A 17458-nucleotide genomic window follows, 5' to 3' on the forward strand; every position below is an offset into this window, starting at 1 on the left:
TCTTAGTGACCCATGTGAAGATAATGCAACACTGACGTCCAAAGTCGAATTCCCAGAATCTACTGACAGGACCATGATGTACATAGGGATGCAAAGAATGCAAATTTTCGGCACGTGTTTGTGGCGAGCCACAACATAGGCGCTCTGCCGAGGGAGTACTTTGCTTTACATTATTTTCTCGCGACAACCGAGAGCCGGTCAACAAGCGCACATCTTTCGCTATTCGTCAGCTCGCTGCATTCAGGCATGACTGTCACCGATGATGGCATATTTGAGAATGCCGAATCACTCACGCTACCGCCAGACCGCCTGAGCGTGAAAAACGCTGCAGTCGTGTGGCTACCCGGATCCCCATACATGCGTCGACGAGCACGATATTCAAGTATCGTCTCCTATCTTCACGGCCGTACTTTGCGCAATGACCACGGTGTATGGAACATGTTGCTGTACGCCCGCGGTACTTCTTTTCCAAGCAAAGCCTTACTATACAAGATTGACAGTGTAGCTAGTCATTACTGCAGTCAAGGCGTCTAATAGCATATTTTGTGGAACTCATTCTACTCATTCCTGTGGCAAGAAAGCGCATGGCGCTACAAAGCCATAGGTCATGAATCGCTTTAGCATGAACCGTGTTGAGATTTCTTGGATAGCCTTTGATTTAGGCACTGTATTTTGTTTGTAATGATGTTGCAGAAGCAAGTAGTCAATAAAGGTACCCTGCAGTTAGTAGTATATTCAAAAACTCTTTAAGACTACACACAACTGTACTTGTCGGTGTTTAAACGGAATCGTGGCTTACCTACATCTACTCTAGCATTGTTCTCTTACACTTTAGTCCGTGTTGTGTAATCCATTCGCCCGGTTAGTTGCGGCTGCCCACTAATATCGAATATCATCTTGCACATAGTTCGGCCATGAGACCGTATGTTGATTCAAACGCCCGACAGAGGTGGTATCGTGGATCTGGAAGCGCGAGAAGGTCTGCAAAGTCTGACAATGATCGGCTCTTTGCTTCACGTCTTTCAGATATCTGTCTTGTATCCCTCATGGACTTACATGAACAATCGCGTCATGGAAGGTTTCTAATCTCGGAATGATCTAGTCTAGAGCAGATAACAATCCTCTAGTCTCTGCTTTCGAAGCTGTCCAAATTCTTCACCATAATCAAATCACCCATACTAAGATTTATGTCTCGTGCGCATCCACAGAACACCGACGGTTGCGGGACAATTCATTCCTTGTGGGGTCTTCGAATCCGAGCCCAACCTCAGTGCTTAACGCAATAACCGTGAAAGGCCGCCCATGTAAGAATATCTATGAGCTCGGGCCTTCTTCCCCAAAATGCCTCTATAGTCCAGACTGAACCACAATGTTCATGTTTTTGGTCGACCCCACATTCCAATGCAGGTAACGACCGGAATTGTAACCCCGCTATGTCTGTGCTTTACCATCGAGGAAACTAATACTGTAGTCCAAGATCGGTGTTCGGGACTGTCGCCGAAATCTTAATGTACTTTGACTTTGTTTTAACCATGGCGATGGGACTTTATCCACTCGTTGTCAAGTTTGCCGCATGTCAGCAGCCGGGTATAAAGGGAAATAGTGATCTGATTTAAAGGGTGCGCATAGAACAGTAAGTAGTCTTAAACGACTAGAACCCGTAAGATGACTTGATGTCATTCATATGCGATTAGAGTACCGTTTACCTTAGTAGGATAGTAGGTAGAAATGTCACTAGCTATTGGGAAGTACTACCTCGCAAATATTTCATGTTGGCCAATCGTATCATAGCCAGATGTTACCTCTGCAGATGTATAGACACACGCTGGAGAACTTTACGGTGCATGCCAACACGTCGGTGAACGGTGAAGTAGCGTGCCTCAGACACATCAGTTCAAGGAGCACAGGGTAATAGCCAAAGCCACATAATAGCTTTGCATCATCCAACTTGTCATTCAAGGCCAATCGTGCTAAATGTCATGCTATACTGATTACTCGGCAATCGATTCGTCAGACCCGTCGAAGAAGTCGCGCTTGATTCGTTGCTGATAACTCCGACTATATAGCGGAGTTGGCCGCATTTCCACCCCTGCCTGTTCTGGCCAGCTAACCTAGGGGAATGTGAGACCACAATCGGCCGCACATTCTCTGGTAAGACCTGACGTGATGTGCGTATTTAGTAGGCAAACACATCAAATCATATACTTGTGTATTATCGTTTATTCCAAACGCATGAGCTTTTAGTTGGTTATTTAGAACAGACGAAGATCTACGCATGGTCTAACGACCAACTCGTATACACATATGTATTCTCCCAACCTGTGACTCCTGTCTCGGTAAACTTGCCGAATACCCCTGGCTGTCCACGCACCTAGACTATAGAAGCTGGGGCCGAATAAAAGCTTGAGACACCCAGGGAGCTTTACAGCAATCATTTGCAACCCAGCCAGCACAGAGAAATCAGCCCGGGTAATGATATTGTCGGATACCGTAGCCCTTGTAATGAGTTTTCGCCGGAGAACGACGATCTATTTACGACATAGCCGTCTCGTGCGATGTTTAATCCGTTGTATGAAGATCCTATACAAAATAAATAAAAACAAAAAGGAGAGGGAGAGTCTGCGCATGGCTTGGAGGCCAAGCTTTCCCAAATTCTGCGACTGGGCTGGCTATCTTCAAACACGGCGGTTGGCGCGTCGCTCATAAAATAACCCTTACCCAATACAGCGCAGGCCCCTGGGGAAGGGCCCCAGATGCACCAGCGACGTACCCCGTAGAAATCAACCAATCATTAATTCTCCCAGCCCTCCAGCACGTGTCTGTGCCCTCGGTTTGGAGCGACAATGGCCAGGGTTCACAGACTTTGTGCTGGGGTTTTGCACTGGGAATGACCTCGCAGCTCTGTCTAAATCACGTTACTCGCAACGCGGTGGCTTGCCTGAATGTCCAGTCGATGTTACCTGGCGGAAAACTCGCTCCAGACCATGCAACCAGTTCGGGCTCTATGGCCTGTCCGTACACCTAGAAACCCTTGCTATTGATCTGGTGTTTCGGCCGGCATCAGAACCAGTGTAACTAAAGCAGCAATATTCGCTTATAGCAGCTCGAGTTTCAGCCAATTTCTATGATGCGATTGCGCTCTAGTGCTACACAACGCCGTCGCGTATGAAACGATGGGTCCGAAATACGTAATGCAGTATCTCATTTTCGAGATCAGGATGGGAGTATCGCCTGTCGGCTACTGCTTAGGTGCTGTGGATGGTAGTATCGCAAATATGTTCGTCCAAGCCTTCTTTCAGACGACTCTTACATTTTGGGTCTCGGTCTGCTAGATGTGGGCCCCAGTTACAGCAGGAACCGGTTTGGTATGCGAGCCGATGCATGTCCAGATCGTGCCCAGGACTTCCGGGTCGACCGTTGATTCCCGATCTGCCTGATTGGTCTCGCCATGCAACTGATATGTCGGTAGGCTTCATGATACATCCAACCTTAAGCTTTGATGCTGTGCTGCCTTTTACCCCGGATTGGACAGGCCTCTTTTCGCAGTACGTATATTCACGCAGATGGCTTCATGCTTGAACGTCCGTGCCATAGTCACTGGAGCGAAAGGCGGAAAAGCCAATCTTATCTTGCCAAGATAGGCTAGAAACATTGAACCCTGAGAGGTTGTGTATAAATCGACCGAGTCGCATTGACAACCCAGCATGCCCAGTGACCCTTGTACCTGGCCGGACATGATGTTCGGGTTTGTGTCAACTATGAAAAGCTTATTCCCCCGATACTATCCTTGATTTTAGTCCCACCTGGCCCTTCACTTTTTGCCCCCGAGTTCAGTCAATCCTTCTTCCTTATCGTGTTCGCCAACGTAGTCCAGAGCGGTAGGCACCGTCACGGTGACCGCAATGGCAGCTATCAATCAACTTCCCGCAGGCGCGGAAGGCATAGCCGCGTTCGCTTTGATTTACTCATCTATAAGCTGGATATGTAGTGCGTTGCTTATATGGTGCGCAAGATTGCACCAAGAGGCCTGGTCATGTAAGTGAAATAGTTGAACTGGCTTTACTAGTTGAGCAGCTGACTGACACGGTTTACCAGACATTTCTCTCCTCGCGTACTTCGCGCTAATCAGCAACACTGGCTCGATCGTTCAGCAAAGCCATGACATTACGTACTATCGAGACATTGTGACAGAACAATTTCATCGGAAGACTACTTTCCTCCAGAATCCAGAACTTGCGATCGCCAACGGTTCTTATGGGTTAGATCTTGCCCTATATTACATACGTCAGTCATTTTCGTACCCGCCTCAGATCCGGCCTACTCATGCTTGGACAGAATATTATTGCTACAGCGTTGAAGCGATGCTAGTAATGTTTTGGGCCTTTGAACTTGCCCAGTCCGTGTATGGGCTGAGTGCGAAGCAACACTTGAAGATGGCGTTGAGGAAGGTCAACTCTGCAGGAAAAGTGATTGCTGTGTTCTTCCCAATGTTGACCATCCTTCTACTTCGTGCTCCTGCTGTTCAAAGAGTCTTTGTTGTTTTCATTTTACTCGCAGATCTTCCCTGTGCGTCAAGCCCGTCCATGATACAGATCTTACCATTTTCTGACTGTCTCTAGTGATGATCAGCTTGGCCATCAGTAGTACGACGATGGTTGCGATACTCGTACGATATGTCCAGTCCCGAAAGCAGTTCTCCAATTGGACACCACAAGGAAATGGAACTACCGTTACCAACGAGACGTCTACCGACACTATTCAGACCACTGAGACAGGGCACTCTGGAAATGCGAAGAAGTCATCAAGGAAACAAGGCCTTTACGATCGCTGGCTGATGGTCCGCTTCACCGTGGCATTCGTAGTCTTGGCGTAAGTGATATTGGATCTATGTCTGAGTACTCAAGAAACTGATAGCCTTGATAGGTTGTTTGAAGTGACCAATACACTTTTCCAATTGCAGTCGGTGAATAATAACAACAAGGATGCGACATTAATCGAACCCGACTTTAGTCTGGAGAGAGCAAAATCGACGTTCTTCCTCTTCCTCCCCGGTGTGACTCCTGGTATATTCCTCTTCCTTGTGTTCGGTACAACTGCCGGTTGTCGAGCGGCGTTGTTAGGAATCTTCAAGTTCAAATCGCGGAAAGAAAACAAGGTTGGAAGCGGACGCAATCTATGGAAGCACTGGCGCAAACAAGCCCGAGAGGACCCCGAACAAGTCATACAAGACCCATTTGCGGACTCGTCGGAAGCCGATTTCAAGGAGAGCGATGGAGTCACGTCACCTTTCCCATCTGGAAGCTTGGTGTCCAAGTATAGTACACAGTTCAGCTCCACCCAAGAACCTGTCACCTCTTTGGCGCCATCTCATCAACAACGTGCCTATCCTGTATATGACAAATACTCCTGTCGTCAGGAACCAATTGTCGATAGGGCTGGTGCTATGGAACTTCGAGTAATCACGTCCCTTGAGCAAATACGGGGAGAGTACTATCAACCAAGCCCGGATCAGAGCGACGACTCGGGGCCGATATTACCAATTATGAGTCCCCAGGAACGAAGGATATCTAAAGCAGCGACAGGGACGGTTTTGACAGGCCACAACAAGCCTGGTACACCGAGTACGGGACAGTAAGGGAGCGCGATGAGCATTATGATACCCACAAAACGAGTGATGAGGAACGGGTGCAATACCGCAAATGCTTTCAGAGCCTATAGGGAGGTCAAAGTTTGCAGGCTTGGCCTTGTAAAACAAAGTGACAATACCGGCGCGAAAAGTCTTCATGCGCATCCCCATATAGACTCGCTGTGAATTTAACTTCAAAGTCGCGATTGAGCTTCGCTGATGTGTATGCCAAGATATTGACCGTCAGGGTGGGGGGGGGGGGGGGGGGGGGAGGGCAGCGACCAGCCAGCGCTAAGGAGCCTTGAATGAACGATCTACATTTGTGAGAGCACGGATGCTGCGGAGGTAGGGTCTGGAGCAGTATGGGCACAGATCCACATGTGTGCATGGGCTTGGCGAACAAGTTTTCCATTTCACAAAACATCCTTTCAGCAACGAAGATATAGATAAATGCGATGAATACGCGCAAGTTCTGCTCAAAAATGCCAATTGATTTCAGGAACTAGTCACATTGAAGTATTGTGACTCTTGACCTGGCGACTATGATGTGCTGTTCCTAGGATGACGTGCGCCGCGGACTGAGCTAACGTAGCGGAGTGCTCCGCAAGACCTGAAATCCGGGGACGTGGATTCTACACCAGCACGGGGACGTGTCCACGTTAGTGAGGGTATTTGCAGAATTGGGAACCAGTGAATTCATTTCAGAGCTGACGTGTCCCATAATATTTAGCAGGATTGACTTTAGCTAACACAGACTCCCGACAGACGGGCGTGGGATGGTAGTATTCGGGTTGCTAACCCCACTATCTTCAGCGTCATGGTGACGCTTTGAATAGCGATCGAGGTGTGGAGGGGCACTGGATCTGGTATTAGGTTACAGCTCTGCAGGAGCTTTACTGGTGCTTTGTCAGAGGACAGGCAGAATCATGTCAAGAATATAAACAACCAGCGAACAAACAAACAATTGAGGCCCAAACGGATAGACCCTGACAAGGACTTTCAAGAGCCTGTAAGTCGCCTCTATGGTTTCACGTATGGTCTGACAGTGGTTCGATGTTGCCGGTGCCAAACTGCAGTTGATCAACATACAGCTGAGCCACTGGTGGTGATACGTGGCTGACCTTCACCAGTAGAACTCATATAAAAACGCGTACGCTGCTCTTGAGTGAACTGCATCAGCAATTATTTAGAAATTGTCAAGTATTCATCGTAAGGTTACAATCATGCGTACGATACAGAAACCCCAGAAGCCTCGCAAGTTTTCGGCTCCACCGTCGAAGCATCACAACAAACGCATGGATGAAGCTGCTGCACAAGATAGCCACCTTGGTCCCGCACTTAAGACCTTGTTTCTCGGTATCTCAGCAGCAGAACTCGAAGACCATACGGTCGCAATATCGTTAGCTGCCCACGACACGACATATCTTGTGGATTTCGCCGTCGAACATCTGCAACTGAGTGGAGACAGGAAAGCGAAAGACGTGATTGCGGATTATGTCATCAACTCGGTACAGAAGTACGAGCAGGAACATTATGTCAAGATGGTAAGTATCAATCTCTTATCGTATTCTCAGGAACGAATGAGTTCGGAAAGTTGCGACACCTCAGGCTCAGCATGAAATCATGTCCTACACCAGGGATGTGGTTTGCTATTGTACAGCACCAAAATTAATATGCACACTCTATACTGGGTAGTCAAATTAGATTGCTGACCAAGCCCCAAAATCTAGATTGGTGCAGGTCTACCTACGACGATCAAGGACCTGAGCCCTACGCTCTGTTCCCGTCTATGGCTGGACGTCGATGTCATTCCCATCGTTATCCGCCCGGATTACAATTCTGAACAGCCATCTTTCTGGCAGGCCAAACATGTCGACGAACAAGCCGACTCAATGGCCCGCAAGTGCGTCATGTAAGTAGAATCTTCCGTATAGGAAGGCGACAACGCAGACTGACAACTCTAGGTGCTTCGGTCCATCGTTCGTTCCTCTGCTCCAGGTCGGTTGGCAAGGTTCCGTGCAGGTTGATTCAGCTTTCAAGGCTCAAATCAACTCGGCTGAAGACCACCAGAAGACAGTTGGTGAGACCACGTGGAAAGCTGTGAACCACTTCGCAAGCACGCTCAAACAGAACAAGACCAAGATCGCATTCTTCAGTTCAACGCCTCAGGGAGGAGGTGTAGCATTGATGAGACATGCACTCGTTCGGTTCTCAAAGCTTTTGGGTGTTGATTTGAAGTGGTATGGTAAGTACAGTTTTGTAGCCTCCGCTCAACCACGAATTGGATACTCACTACAGGAAATAGTGCCAAAGCCGCGTCCAGGCGTGTTTAGATTCACGAAGAATATGCACAATATCCTCCAAGGAGTTGCCAAGCCTGATCAGCGCTTATCTGACGAAGAGAAAGAAACAATCAGGGGCTGGATCACCGACAACGCCTTCCGGTATTGGCTAGCTGAGGGTGGTCCCCTGCGACCGCCGGAGGAAGGCGGAGCAGATGTAGTAGTGGTAAGCTATTCTATCCAACATCTCGTAAGGATACAACCGCCTGACGCGGGTCACAGATTGATGACCCGCAAATGCCCGGACTCATTCCGCTCATCAAAGAAATCACGCCTGATCGGCCAGTCCTTTACCGATCGCATATCCAGATTCGCAGCGATCTTGCGGCCAAGTCTGGCTCGCCACAGGAAGATGTATGGAAATTCTTGTGGAACGACATCCAAAAGGCCGATATGTTTATCAGTCACCCCATTCCAGCATTCGTGCCGGAGAATGTCCCACGAGAGAAGGTTGTCTACTTGCCGGCAACCACGGACTGGTAAGGATTCATTGTGTCATCAAATTTTACGTTTGCTGACTCTCCGCAGGCTTGATGGCTTGAACAAGCCAATCAATAAGTGGGATAGCGGCTACTACAATCACAACTACAATCTTCAGTGCAAGTCTCAACAGATGTAAGGATGATCTAAATCTTTTCGATGGAATCACCACTGACGCAGACGTATAGGACCGAGCTTGGTTTCCCAGACCGTGAGTGAGATGAGTCACGCATATTCGCACTACATTGACCAAGTGTTTAGGGAAGTACATTGTCCAGATTGCTCGTTTCGATCCAGCGAAGGGTATTCCTACCGTGATCGATTCATACGCAGAATTCCGCAAACGTGCAAAGTCTTCCGGCCTCAAAGACGTACCACAACTTGTTATGTAAGCTTTCTATAAAATCAACGGTCGAATTGGGAATTGACTGTCTAGTGCCGGTAACTCTTCCGTCGATGACCCAGATGGTAATATAGTCTACGACCAAGCGCTTGACCAGATCGAGTTGCACTATTCGCACCTCGCCAAGGACATAAGTGTGATGCGACTGGACGCAAATGACCAGTTGCTTAACGTCTTGATTGCGCAAGCTCACGTGGTACTGCAGCTTTCGACTCGAGAGGGGTTCGAGGTCAAAGTTTCAGAAGCACTCCATGCAGGCCGGCCCGTCATTGCCACCCTCGCAGGCGGCATTCCGTTGCAGGTCAAGGACAAGAAGAATGGATTTCTGGTCAAGCCGGGTGACCATAAAGCCGTTGCTCAACATCTGTATGACCTGTTTGCAGACAATGAGCTTTGGAAGAAGATGAGTGAGGGTGCCAGGACAGGTGTTAGCGATGAAGTTAGCACGCCTGGAAATGCCCTCTCTTGGTACTACTTAGCAGCCAAGTGGACTGAGGTTGCTGGTAGTAGTAGTAAGACAACTTTAAAGGGTGATGAGAAGTGGGTCAACGATATGGCTCGCGAGGAAGCAAACATTCCCTATGAGGTGGGCGAGAATCGTCTGCCACGCTCCTACACTCAGCACAGCAAGCGACCACTCACACACAACGGCAAATGATAGAAGTAATTCAAGTAGACCGCCTAAATTTTAGCCTACCCATCGAAGTTTCGTTTTATCTTTAGTGGGATTACATGTTTGTACATCGGATATCTACTTGTGTCATGAGCACAACTGGTCTGTTCTAAACGCTTCAACTTCTTTTCGTTGATATAAAATTCAAGCATAACTCAGAGCCCTTGGAGTACTCTATGGAACGTCTCAGTCGAGCATGCAGACTCCGTCAGGATCTTGTCTGTGTTACGTATGTTACTCAGTGCAGGATCTGTTGCTTAACGAAATACCAGCTGGGTATTGGAGACATGTGGATATACGACGTGCTAGACCAACCGGGAACAGCCGCGGATCCCCGCGTCATCTGAGGTCAATACTCTTGTGTTGCTGCCACAAAGAAATCGAGGGTCCCGAAGGTCACACAGTTCGTGTTTTACCATGCTACACAGCTTAGTGACCCCTCACATGGATAGTAGTCTGAGACTTTTACTTACATTGGCTTGAAAAGGTAGAGACTGATCTACGAGACTCGGATATGCTAGCTCAACATCCCAATCATGGAGCAAGCGCAAGAAAATTCCCATAGAGGCGGGTAAAGGCAACATCCCACCAGGCAGTTCAAGCAGTTTTGAGTAATACGACTGCGACGATGGACTTGTGGTTTGGGATTGACAGACGCATAATACATGCAATATACATATTCGACACTGTCTTGATTCGGGCTAAAGAACACGCGGTTCAGTTGTCGAGGTTCTTATGGGAGATGTGACAGAAAATAAGGGTGAGCAGAGGTGTGAACGGGATCACTATTACTATATTCTAGTTAAGGCCAGTCATGTACCAACCTATGAAGTATATTGTTCGAGCTCAAGTTTAAGGCATATGCTACGCGGTCTGGTATGCCAAGCTGCGTGGTCATACGAGTTTGTGATCTAGGAATCCAATGTAATTGACCGCCACGTCAGCAATTAATTGAGCGCCGATCCCATGATGCTGAACTTGAAGTCACAGCCTGTGATTGTGTACCGAACATGAGCTGCACAATCATTTATTGACGTTTCTTACCATATCGCACCGTAACTGCGCTCTGACATCTGTCAAGATGACAGTATAATGAGCACTCGGCTTACCAGGATAGCCAATATCAGATGTAAATTTTACGATTACAAGCCATCAATATTATGATCGCAAGTCTATGCCTACTGTATCTTGGGAGTGAGCAAACTGTGGTCGCGCAAAAATCCGCCATACCCGCTTGATCCGTTTCGGCCACCGTAGTTCGCTAACGGACCGCGCCGGAGTCAATCAGCCAACGTTAGCGGCCAAAATTTTACGTTACAAGCACTCAATTGTCAAAACGCATGAAAAAATCCACGTCCGAACGTGGGTGGAATAAAAACCCGTCCTGGAGCGTTCTGGAAGACCATTAGGAGGATTGCTATTTACAACCAGTCCGTTAGATTCCGGTCTAGAGCATGTGGCTGAAATTGCTTCCACATAGCCGGGTCGCATGGCTTTCCGATTTCAAGTCGCGGCCGCCGCGGAGATGGTCATGTCACGAGAATAATCGGAGCCTTTGGTGGACTGATCCTTACACACAATTTACTGCATCGTACGCTTTTTACAGTATGATGGGGATAACAGGGGCTTTCTGAGTCAGCTACTGGTCTCTGAAGGCGTTTCAATATGACAAATGCGTGAATGAAGGTGAAGAATTGCCCGAGAATTGCGTGTGGTCAAGCATGTGCTTAGGTGAGTGATGATTCTGCTTTCTCCGGATATTACATTACCGTAGCATCGTAAACTTAGTGTCTTCAAGAACACGCCCCACCATTATATAAACAACACTACGGAATCCAACTCTATTGTATTGGAATATCTCGCCTGACCTCGAAGACCATCCTCACTTATAACAATAACAGTTCAGACCTAATTGACCCAACGGAGTAAACCGCAACCAATCACTATCACTGCAATGTCTCAGATTCAACATCCAGTAGATGTTCCTAAGACAAGCGGCCCAACTCCCAAGGTCGCAGCACCGATCACACCTTCACAAATTGCTATTGTCAAGTCGACCGCCCCACTTCTCAAGGAGCATGGCGAAGAAATTACTAAACTCTTCTATGGAAACATGTTGAAGGCCCATCCGGAACTCAACAACATATTCAGCACAGTATCGCAGACCAGTGGTGCCCAACCACGAGCTTTAGCGGGCGCCGTTTTCGCGTATGCCTCATATATTGACGACCTCGGCAAGCTTTCATCCGCCGTGGAGCGTATTGCGCAGAAGCACGTCAGTCTTACCGTTCAGGCTGACCAATATGCAATCGTCGGAGAGCATCTGATTGCCGCGGTTGCGGCTGTCTTGGGTGATGCTGTGACCCCTGAGGTTACCGACGCGTGGACAGCAGCGTATGGTGCACTGGCCGACATCTTTATCAACCGCGAGAAGGCGCTCTATACTGCTTTTGAGAACTGGCAAGACTGGCGACCATTCAAGATCCAGAAGAAGGTAGCAGAGTCTTCTGAAATCACGAGTTTTTACCTGGCCCCTGAGGACGGAAAGGAGCTGCCTCTTTTCAAACCAGGTCAGTACGTCAGCTTGCGCGTTTTTGTCCCAGAGCTAGGGTACAATCAGCCGCGACAATACTCGCTGAGTGATGCTCCACGACACGACTACTACCGCATCAGCGTCAAGAGAGATTCGGGCCAAGAACCAGGCATCCCCGGATTGATCTCAAACACGCTCCACAACAACTATAAGGAAGGAGACACAGTGCATCTTACACACCCTGCCGGAGAATTCGTCGTTGAGATCCAGCCAAATGAGACAGCACCAATCGTACTCATATCTGCTGGTGTTGGTATTACACCAATGATTTCCATTCTCAACAGCACTATCTCTGCCGGCTCAAAGAGACCTATCTCTTGGGTCCACGGTGCACACAGTTCCGAGGTTCAAGCCTTCCAAGATCATATCAAAGACATCTGCAAGGAGAACCCTAATGTTCAACCTACTATTTTCAGAACCACTGTCACTGCTTCAGAGGCTAAAGGCGTCGATTACCATTTCGACGGACGTGTGGACTTGGACAAGCTTGATAAGAACCGTGGTCTATTCCTAGACAACAACATTGCAGAATACTACATCTGCGGTCCCACAAAATTCATGAAAAACAATGAAAATTTCCTTTTGAATGCCGGGATTGATCCAGGCAGAGTACATGTCGAGATTTTCGGAGTAGGCGATGGCGAATAGACTTCTCGCGATGATATATCGACAGACAGCGAGTGTGTATATCAGAAGTCAGGAGTTTCGGAATATTTGATATCCGGTTTGCTTTAGATAGGTGCTAGACATTAACCCACTACTCTTTTCCGATTCCACCATCGACAATTAAAAGACCCAAAGTTTCGCATGGCCCAGGGAGAACTACGGGTACCTGAAAACTGGCCTGCTTCATCTGTAATGTCTTGAATCATGTGCTACTGATTCGTGAAACTCGGAACGCTGCCCCGGAGGCCGCTCGCGTTTACGAGTCTTCCCTGCATTGCCAACCGCCACCGAGGTCCAACTGTTTCCCAGCTGAGGCAGAGTTTTTTTTTTTCCCGGTGTCGAGTACGCCTTACTGAATACTAACTTCTACATACCGCTCCCTTCACGCCACCTCGTGGGCGGGCGCTATTTGGTCCCCCCGATTCGGTCTGACAACTCAAGTTCCCCTGCTTGCCACGTTTTTGGCTGGGCAACTCTCAGCCTTAAACACCGAGATATCGATCCCGATTGGGTTCAGGACATGTCGGACGAACCCTTTAGCCCGTGCTATCGTTCGATGGAGTCACATCGCGACAACGGGCTTTTGAAGATCAGCTGCATGAGGTAATATGCCGCTTATCAATCTCAGGACAGAGCAGGGGTCTCGCAGCCAACCCCTGCTCAAACGCATGAAATTATTGAAGTTGTTGCGAAAAGATTGATCCCAAAGTCCATCCTTGCATGTAGCCGCACAAGATCGCAACAATTCACTGGTTTTAATAGCAGCTCTTCTGTGGGCCTTTGGGGGATAGCTACATTTCACACTCCACCACATTCATACCGCTTCAAGTGAGAGCCTGGTCACACGGCGATTCTGTTGAGTGCCATTTGCAAAACCGCACACATATGACGCATGGTTACGGTTGGTGGCGCAATGTTTTCAGGAAACATTGACCAAAGAGCATTGCCTTTTTCCAGATGGCTGCATAATCCCCAGCTCGGTCATGTCGAAAGGCCATGATGGCAAGCAGACAAGGTTGAACTGTCTCAGCTGAAGGATGCACATGCATTTGGTGCATTAATCCATGGGACCAACATTGAAACTTCATTGGGCAAGGGCAGTGCTTTAAGTCTTCTGATAAGCAATAGGTCATGTGCGGGAAGAAATTCTTCAGTGGGAAGTTCTTTTTTCTTCTTCTAACGAATATAGTATACGCCCGTAGCTAAACAGGACTAGACAAACTTTGTTTGATGACGATGAAATATCAGGATTCCCACGAATTGGCGCCGACGCCACTCCGTCGAAAGGCGAATCATAAACTGCATGGGGCTGAGATGGTGTGCCGCAACGTCTCTGACAGGCGCCATGAACCATTGAATTAAGAATAACCTGACGAATGATAAGCTTGACTTGATGGCCTTAATGGTTCCCAAATAGCACGACTGTTATTCCAGGGATAAATGCAAGATGGACAACCGCGATCGACCCCCCTGACCTGCAGCAGACTTCTCAGGTTAGTGCTGATGACATGGACATGGGCTCGATACGACCAGCTTGTAGCAGCTGAAAATGGCACATGTAAGGGTCTTTGCTTGTTCCAAGGAAAGACCGTATCGTCACTGCATGAAGATGCCGAACACCGCGGCATTGGGTCTGACCACGATTGGATTTGTTGCTTTTCAGCTGAAAAGGAATGAACCCGAACACTGGAAATACCCAGGGGGCCGGCTACGGCGGGTGCGGGAGATCCACCATCGTATCCGGGCCACGGGCAGACGGGTACTTTCTAAATCACCCCACCAGATCGTACGCCCATGAGAGTACCGTAGTTACACTAATCTTGCAGTAGTCATCTCCCGCCCCGGTCTATTGCTTTAGATATCTTGACCGCGGGCTCGAAAGACATTGCTTTACTCGACACTGCATAGTCCTGTGCCGGGCTGCGGCTGTGGCTGACCCAAACTTCCGAACCACCGAAAGAGACCTGCTTTAGCGCATTGGTCTAGCCCCCACAATAGATTACCGCTGACCCGATTTAGGCCAGGGGCTGTAATACCACAATATGTAGCAATTGGATTTACGTAGACCATACATGCGTATGATATGTGCGTCGAGAGTTCCGCACAATAGCAGAGCAATACGTGTCAGTGGAAATGGAAGTAATCATGTGTGAATTTCTGCATGTCTGCATGCCCAAATGTTCATGGACGGTAAGCTGACTATGCGCCACAGTCTGTTCTTATTAATGCAGGGCTGCGGCCCTGCATCACTTTTTGTCTCTCTTAAATGTGCCGCGTACTCGAGTAATCGGTTCGATCCGTCGGCAATCAACAACTTCAATTCCGCCCGAAGACGCAGTGGGGGATATAACTGATCTGATCGACGACAGGGATATTCGCAGATGACCAACTGCAAGATGAAGCCAGCCGTGTTGCCCAGATTACGTTGGTTTCCAACAATCTCGAACGCCACTTCCTCGTCAAGACGAACAGGCGCGCGCGGGCACATTATGGAGGTCAACTACACTCGTTGCATACATTTCATTAGTTGAAGTGGAAAGTGACGTATCACATGAATTTTCTTCTGGACGAGCCAGCCAACTTATGGGGTGTCTTGTCGCAAAACAATGAAAATGATAATGGAGGTCACCACCTTGGTAGTCTTAGCCTGGGACGAACATGGTCACCCCGGAACAATAGTTCGCCAAAAAGGACTCACAACAGGGGGCCCGAACAATCTATTATTCCTCGACTACGCACCTCCCCCACACGGTCTGCCGTGCAACTCGTTAGCTCCTTTTGACGGGAAGCTGAGAAATCTAGTACGACACCGATATAGCCAAGTTCGGCTTTGTCACATCACCTATCCCAGAACATGCGAGTCGATGTCTAGTGACTTGATCTCCACCCCGCTGAGCCATATGAATCGATAACCAGCTATTCTGAGATGTAGATTGGATGAGTCTGTGTCAGCTTGTGGAAGCCTATTCCGAAGCTACCTCACTAGGCTGGTGATGACCTTTGACGCCATGGTCGAATCGGAAGAAACCCAGAGTATTTCTCAAGAGGTACATCATCACGAAGAAGATTATGATTCACTCCTCGAGTCAAGAGGACTTACTCTCATAGAGACTGTGCGTCTGACTTGGATGTCTGGGCCTCGAGAAATAGCTTGGTGTGTCCTTCGTCTCATCCTCGATAAACTGGCACAGATCTAGTACGATGTAGGGATAGATCTGGGTAGGGTAACACATAGCTCATGATGTTGTCACAAATCGGCTGAACACATGCCTATCCATGTCTTTGATCTGTAGGTTCAAGGTTCTATGCATAAATTCCAGCTATCTGGTTCGTAGTTGCTTTCGTGGTTGTGGGGCTGCAATCGACTGGACTAGTGATAATGTATATCCTACCTAGTACAGACCAACCTGTCAGATGGTCTGCTGTCTTTGACCATGTCACCAATACTTGGCGGTAGGTCGGGCGGAATTATTTCATGCAAGTACGGTTCATCCCATCCATTCAACTCAAACCATCTCCCAAGACTCACCTTGTATTCCCTCGGAAACCCATTAGCATCTATCCGTAACCACTTGGCCATCTTTTGTGCTATCTATCCGCCACCGTATGATGCGATTGGAACGACACGACTGATCTATTACTATGCCGGGACCGATACTACGGAAAGCTTGTGACAGATGTCACGAGCAGAAATTAAGTTGCAAACGAGAGGGGGCGGCAGAGTGCGTAAGATGCTCCAGGGCTGGACATACCTGCACAACCAGTCCCTCCCTACGAAATCGAACCAGGCGCAAGAATGTCTATAAGATACGGGCATCATCGACTCAGCAAGAAAGTATGAAAGCGCTCCGGCCCACGCGATCCGTTCATTGCTTGAGCAGTGAGTCATGATCGTAAATACTGTGAAAAGTCGTTGCTTACAAGGCTCAGCATCTGATAACTATTTGCCTGCTCCTCCGCCAACTAGTATAACTATACCTCAGATACCCAATCCGACCAGCTCGCTTTGTAGCGTGAATTGGAACCTGTCATTGCAGCAAATCATTGGCGGGTTTTCTCAACCAGATATAAGTTGGTGGAACGACATGCAATCGACTGTGCCCGCTGGTGGAGTCACAAAACGGGTTGACATGCAGCTTTTTATGCCAGATGATGTCAACCTCGGATTAGACGCCTTGGATGGATTTTGCCCTGCTCCTTTATTGAACTTGCCTGAAATTTGGCCGCCAACACCGCTTCGTGATTCTCGCACATTTGACGTCGACCCATATAGCTGGTACGATTACATAAGCGGTGGAGGCATTGTCGCCTCGCACAATCAATATATATAATTATTATTATTATTCAAAAGATCTCGGCACTAGGTCGGAGAAGGTATCATAAACGGGGAATATGCTGAAAAAAATACTTATGCCAATCACGATGCGTGGTTCAGTACTCAATATGAACTCACAGCCGATATGACTCGGGCGCCCCCGGCATGCCCTCGAACATGATATGCATCATACTGAGAATATACTGAAGATGGTTCAGACTGATGTCCAGACTGCATTTAAAAGGCCGGAAGAAGGTTTTGTTCGAGTAATTAGGTCGAAATAGAGATTGTCCTGTGACTTCGATCTCGGCACGGTAATAATTTGGGGCGACTTACCAACAGAGGCTGCAGGCTTGCCGG

General features: G+C 48.2%; 4 protein-coding genes across 4 annotated transcripts; all 4 read left to right on the top strand.

Moving 5' to 3' along the window:
• Positions 1-3902: 3902 nt before the first annotated feature.
• BKA67DRAFT_596317 (uncharacterized protein) lies at positions 3903-5635 on the top strand (the record flags this gene model as incomplete). The annotated part of the gene is made up of 6 exons (XM_046105285.1): positions 3903-4035; positions 4096-4284; positions 4336-4566; positions 4620-4869; positions 4924-5218; positions 5489-5635. The coding sequence occupies 6 exons, from the start codon at positions 3903-3905 to the stop codon at positions 5633-5635; spliced, it is 1245 nt and encodes a 414-aa protein (XP_045951155.1).
• A 1214-nt stretch (positions 5636-6849) lies between these two features.
• On the top strand, positions 6850-9509 carry BKA67DRAFT_665448 (glycosyltransferase family 4 protein; the record flags this gene model as incomplete). The annotated part of the gene is made up of 9 exons (XM_046108552.1): positions 6850-7170; positions 7357-7538; positions 7591-7871; positions 7932-8134; positions 8191-8447; positions 8497-8583; positions 8637-8659; positions 8710-8836; positions 8885-9509. 9 exons carry the CDS (start codon positions 6850-6852, stop codon positions 9507-9509), a joined length of 2106 nt encoding a protein of 701 aa, XP_045951156.1.
• Positions 9510-11478: 1969 nt separating this feature from the next.
• BKA67DRAFT_596320 (flavohemo protein) lies at positions 11479-12765 on the top strand (the record flags this gene model as incomplete). Its single annotated transcript, XM_046105286.1, has 1 exon — positions 11479-12765. The coding sequence occupies one exon, from the start codon at positions 11479-11481 to the stop codon at positions 12763-12765; it is 1287 nt and encodes a 428-aa protein (XP_045951157.1).
• Positions 12766-16327: 3562 nt separating this feature from the next.
• BKA67DRAFT_588574 (uncharacterized protein) lies at positions 16328-16897 on the top strand. Its single transcript, XM_046104380.1, has one exon. It carries the CDS (start codon positions 16426-16428, stop codon positions 16672-16674), a length of 249 nt encoding a protein of 82 aa, XP_045951158.1. The 5' UTR covers positions 16328-16425; the 3' UTR covers positions 16675-16897.
• Positions 16898-17458: the final 561 nt, after the last annotated feature.

This window comes from Truncatella angustata (assembly GCF_020726525.1).
Source record: "Truncatella angustata strain MPI-SDFR-AT-0073 chromosome Unknown BKA67scaffold_14, whole genome shotgun sequence".
Lineage (NCBI taxonomy): Eukaryota > Fungi > Ascomycota > Sordariomycetes > Amphisphaeriales > Sporocadaceae > Truncatella > Truncatella angustata.

Excerpts from the sequence above, each read along its gene's own strand:
- BKA67DRAFT_588574 (XM_046104380.1), top strand. The coding sequence starts at position 16,426 with ATGCCGGGACCGATACTACGGAAAGCTTGTGACAGATGTCACGAGCAG.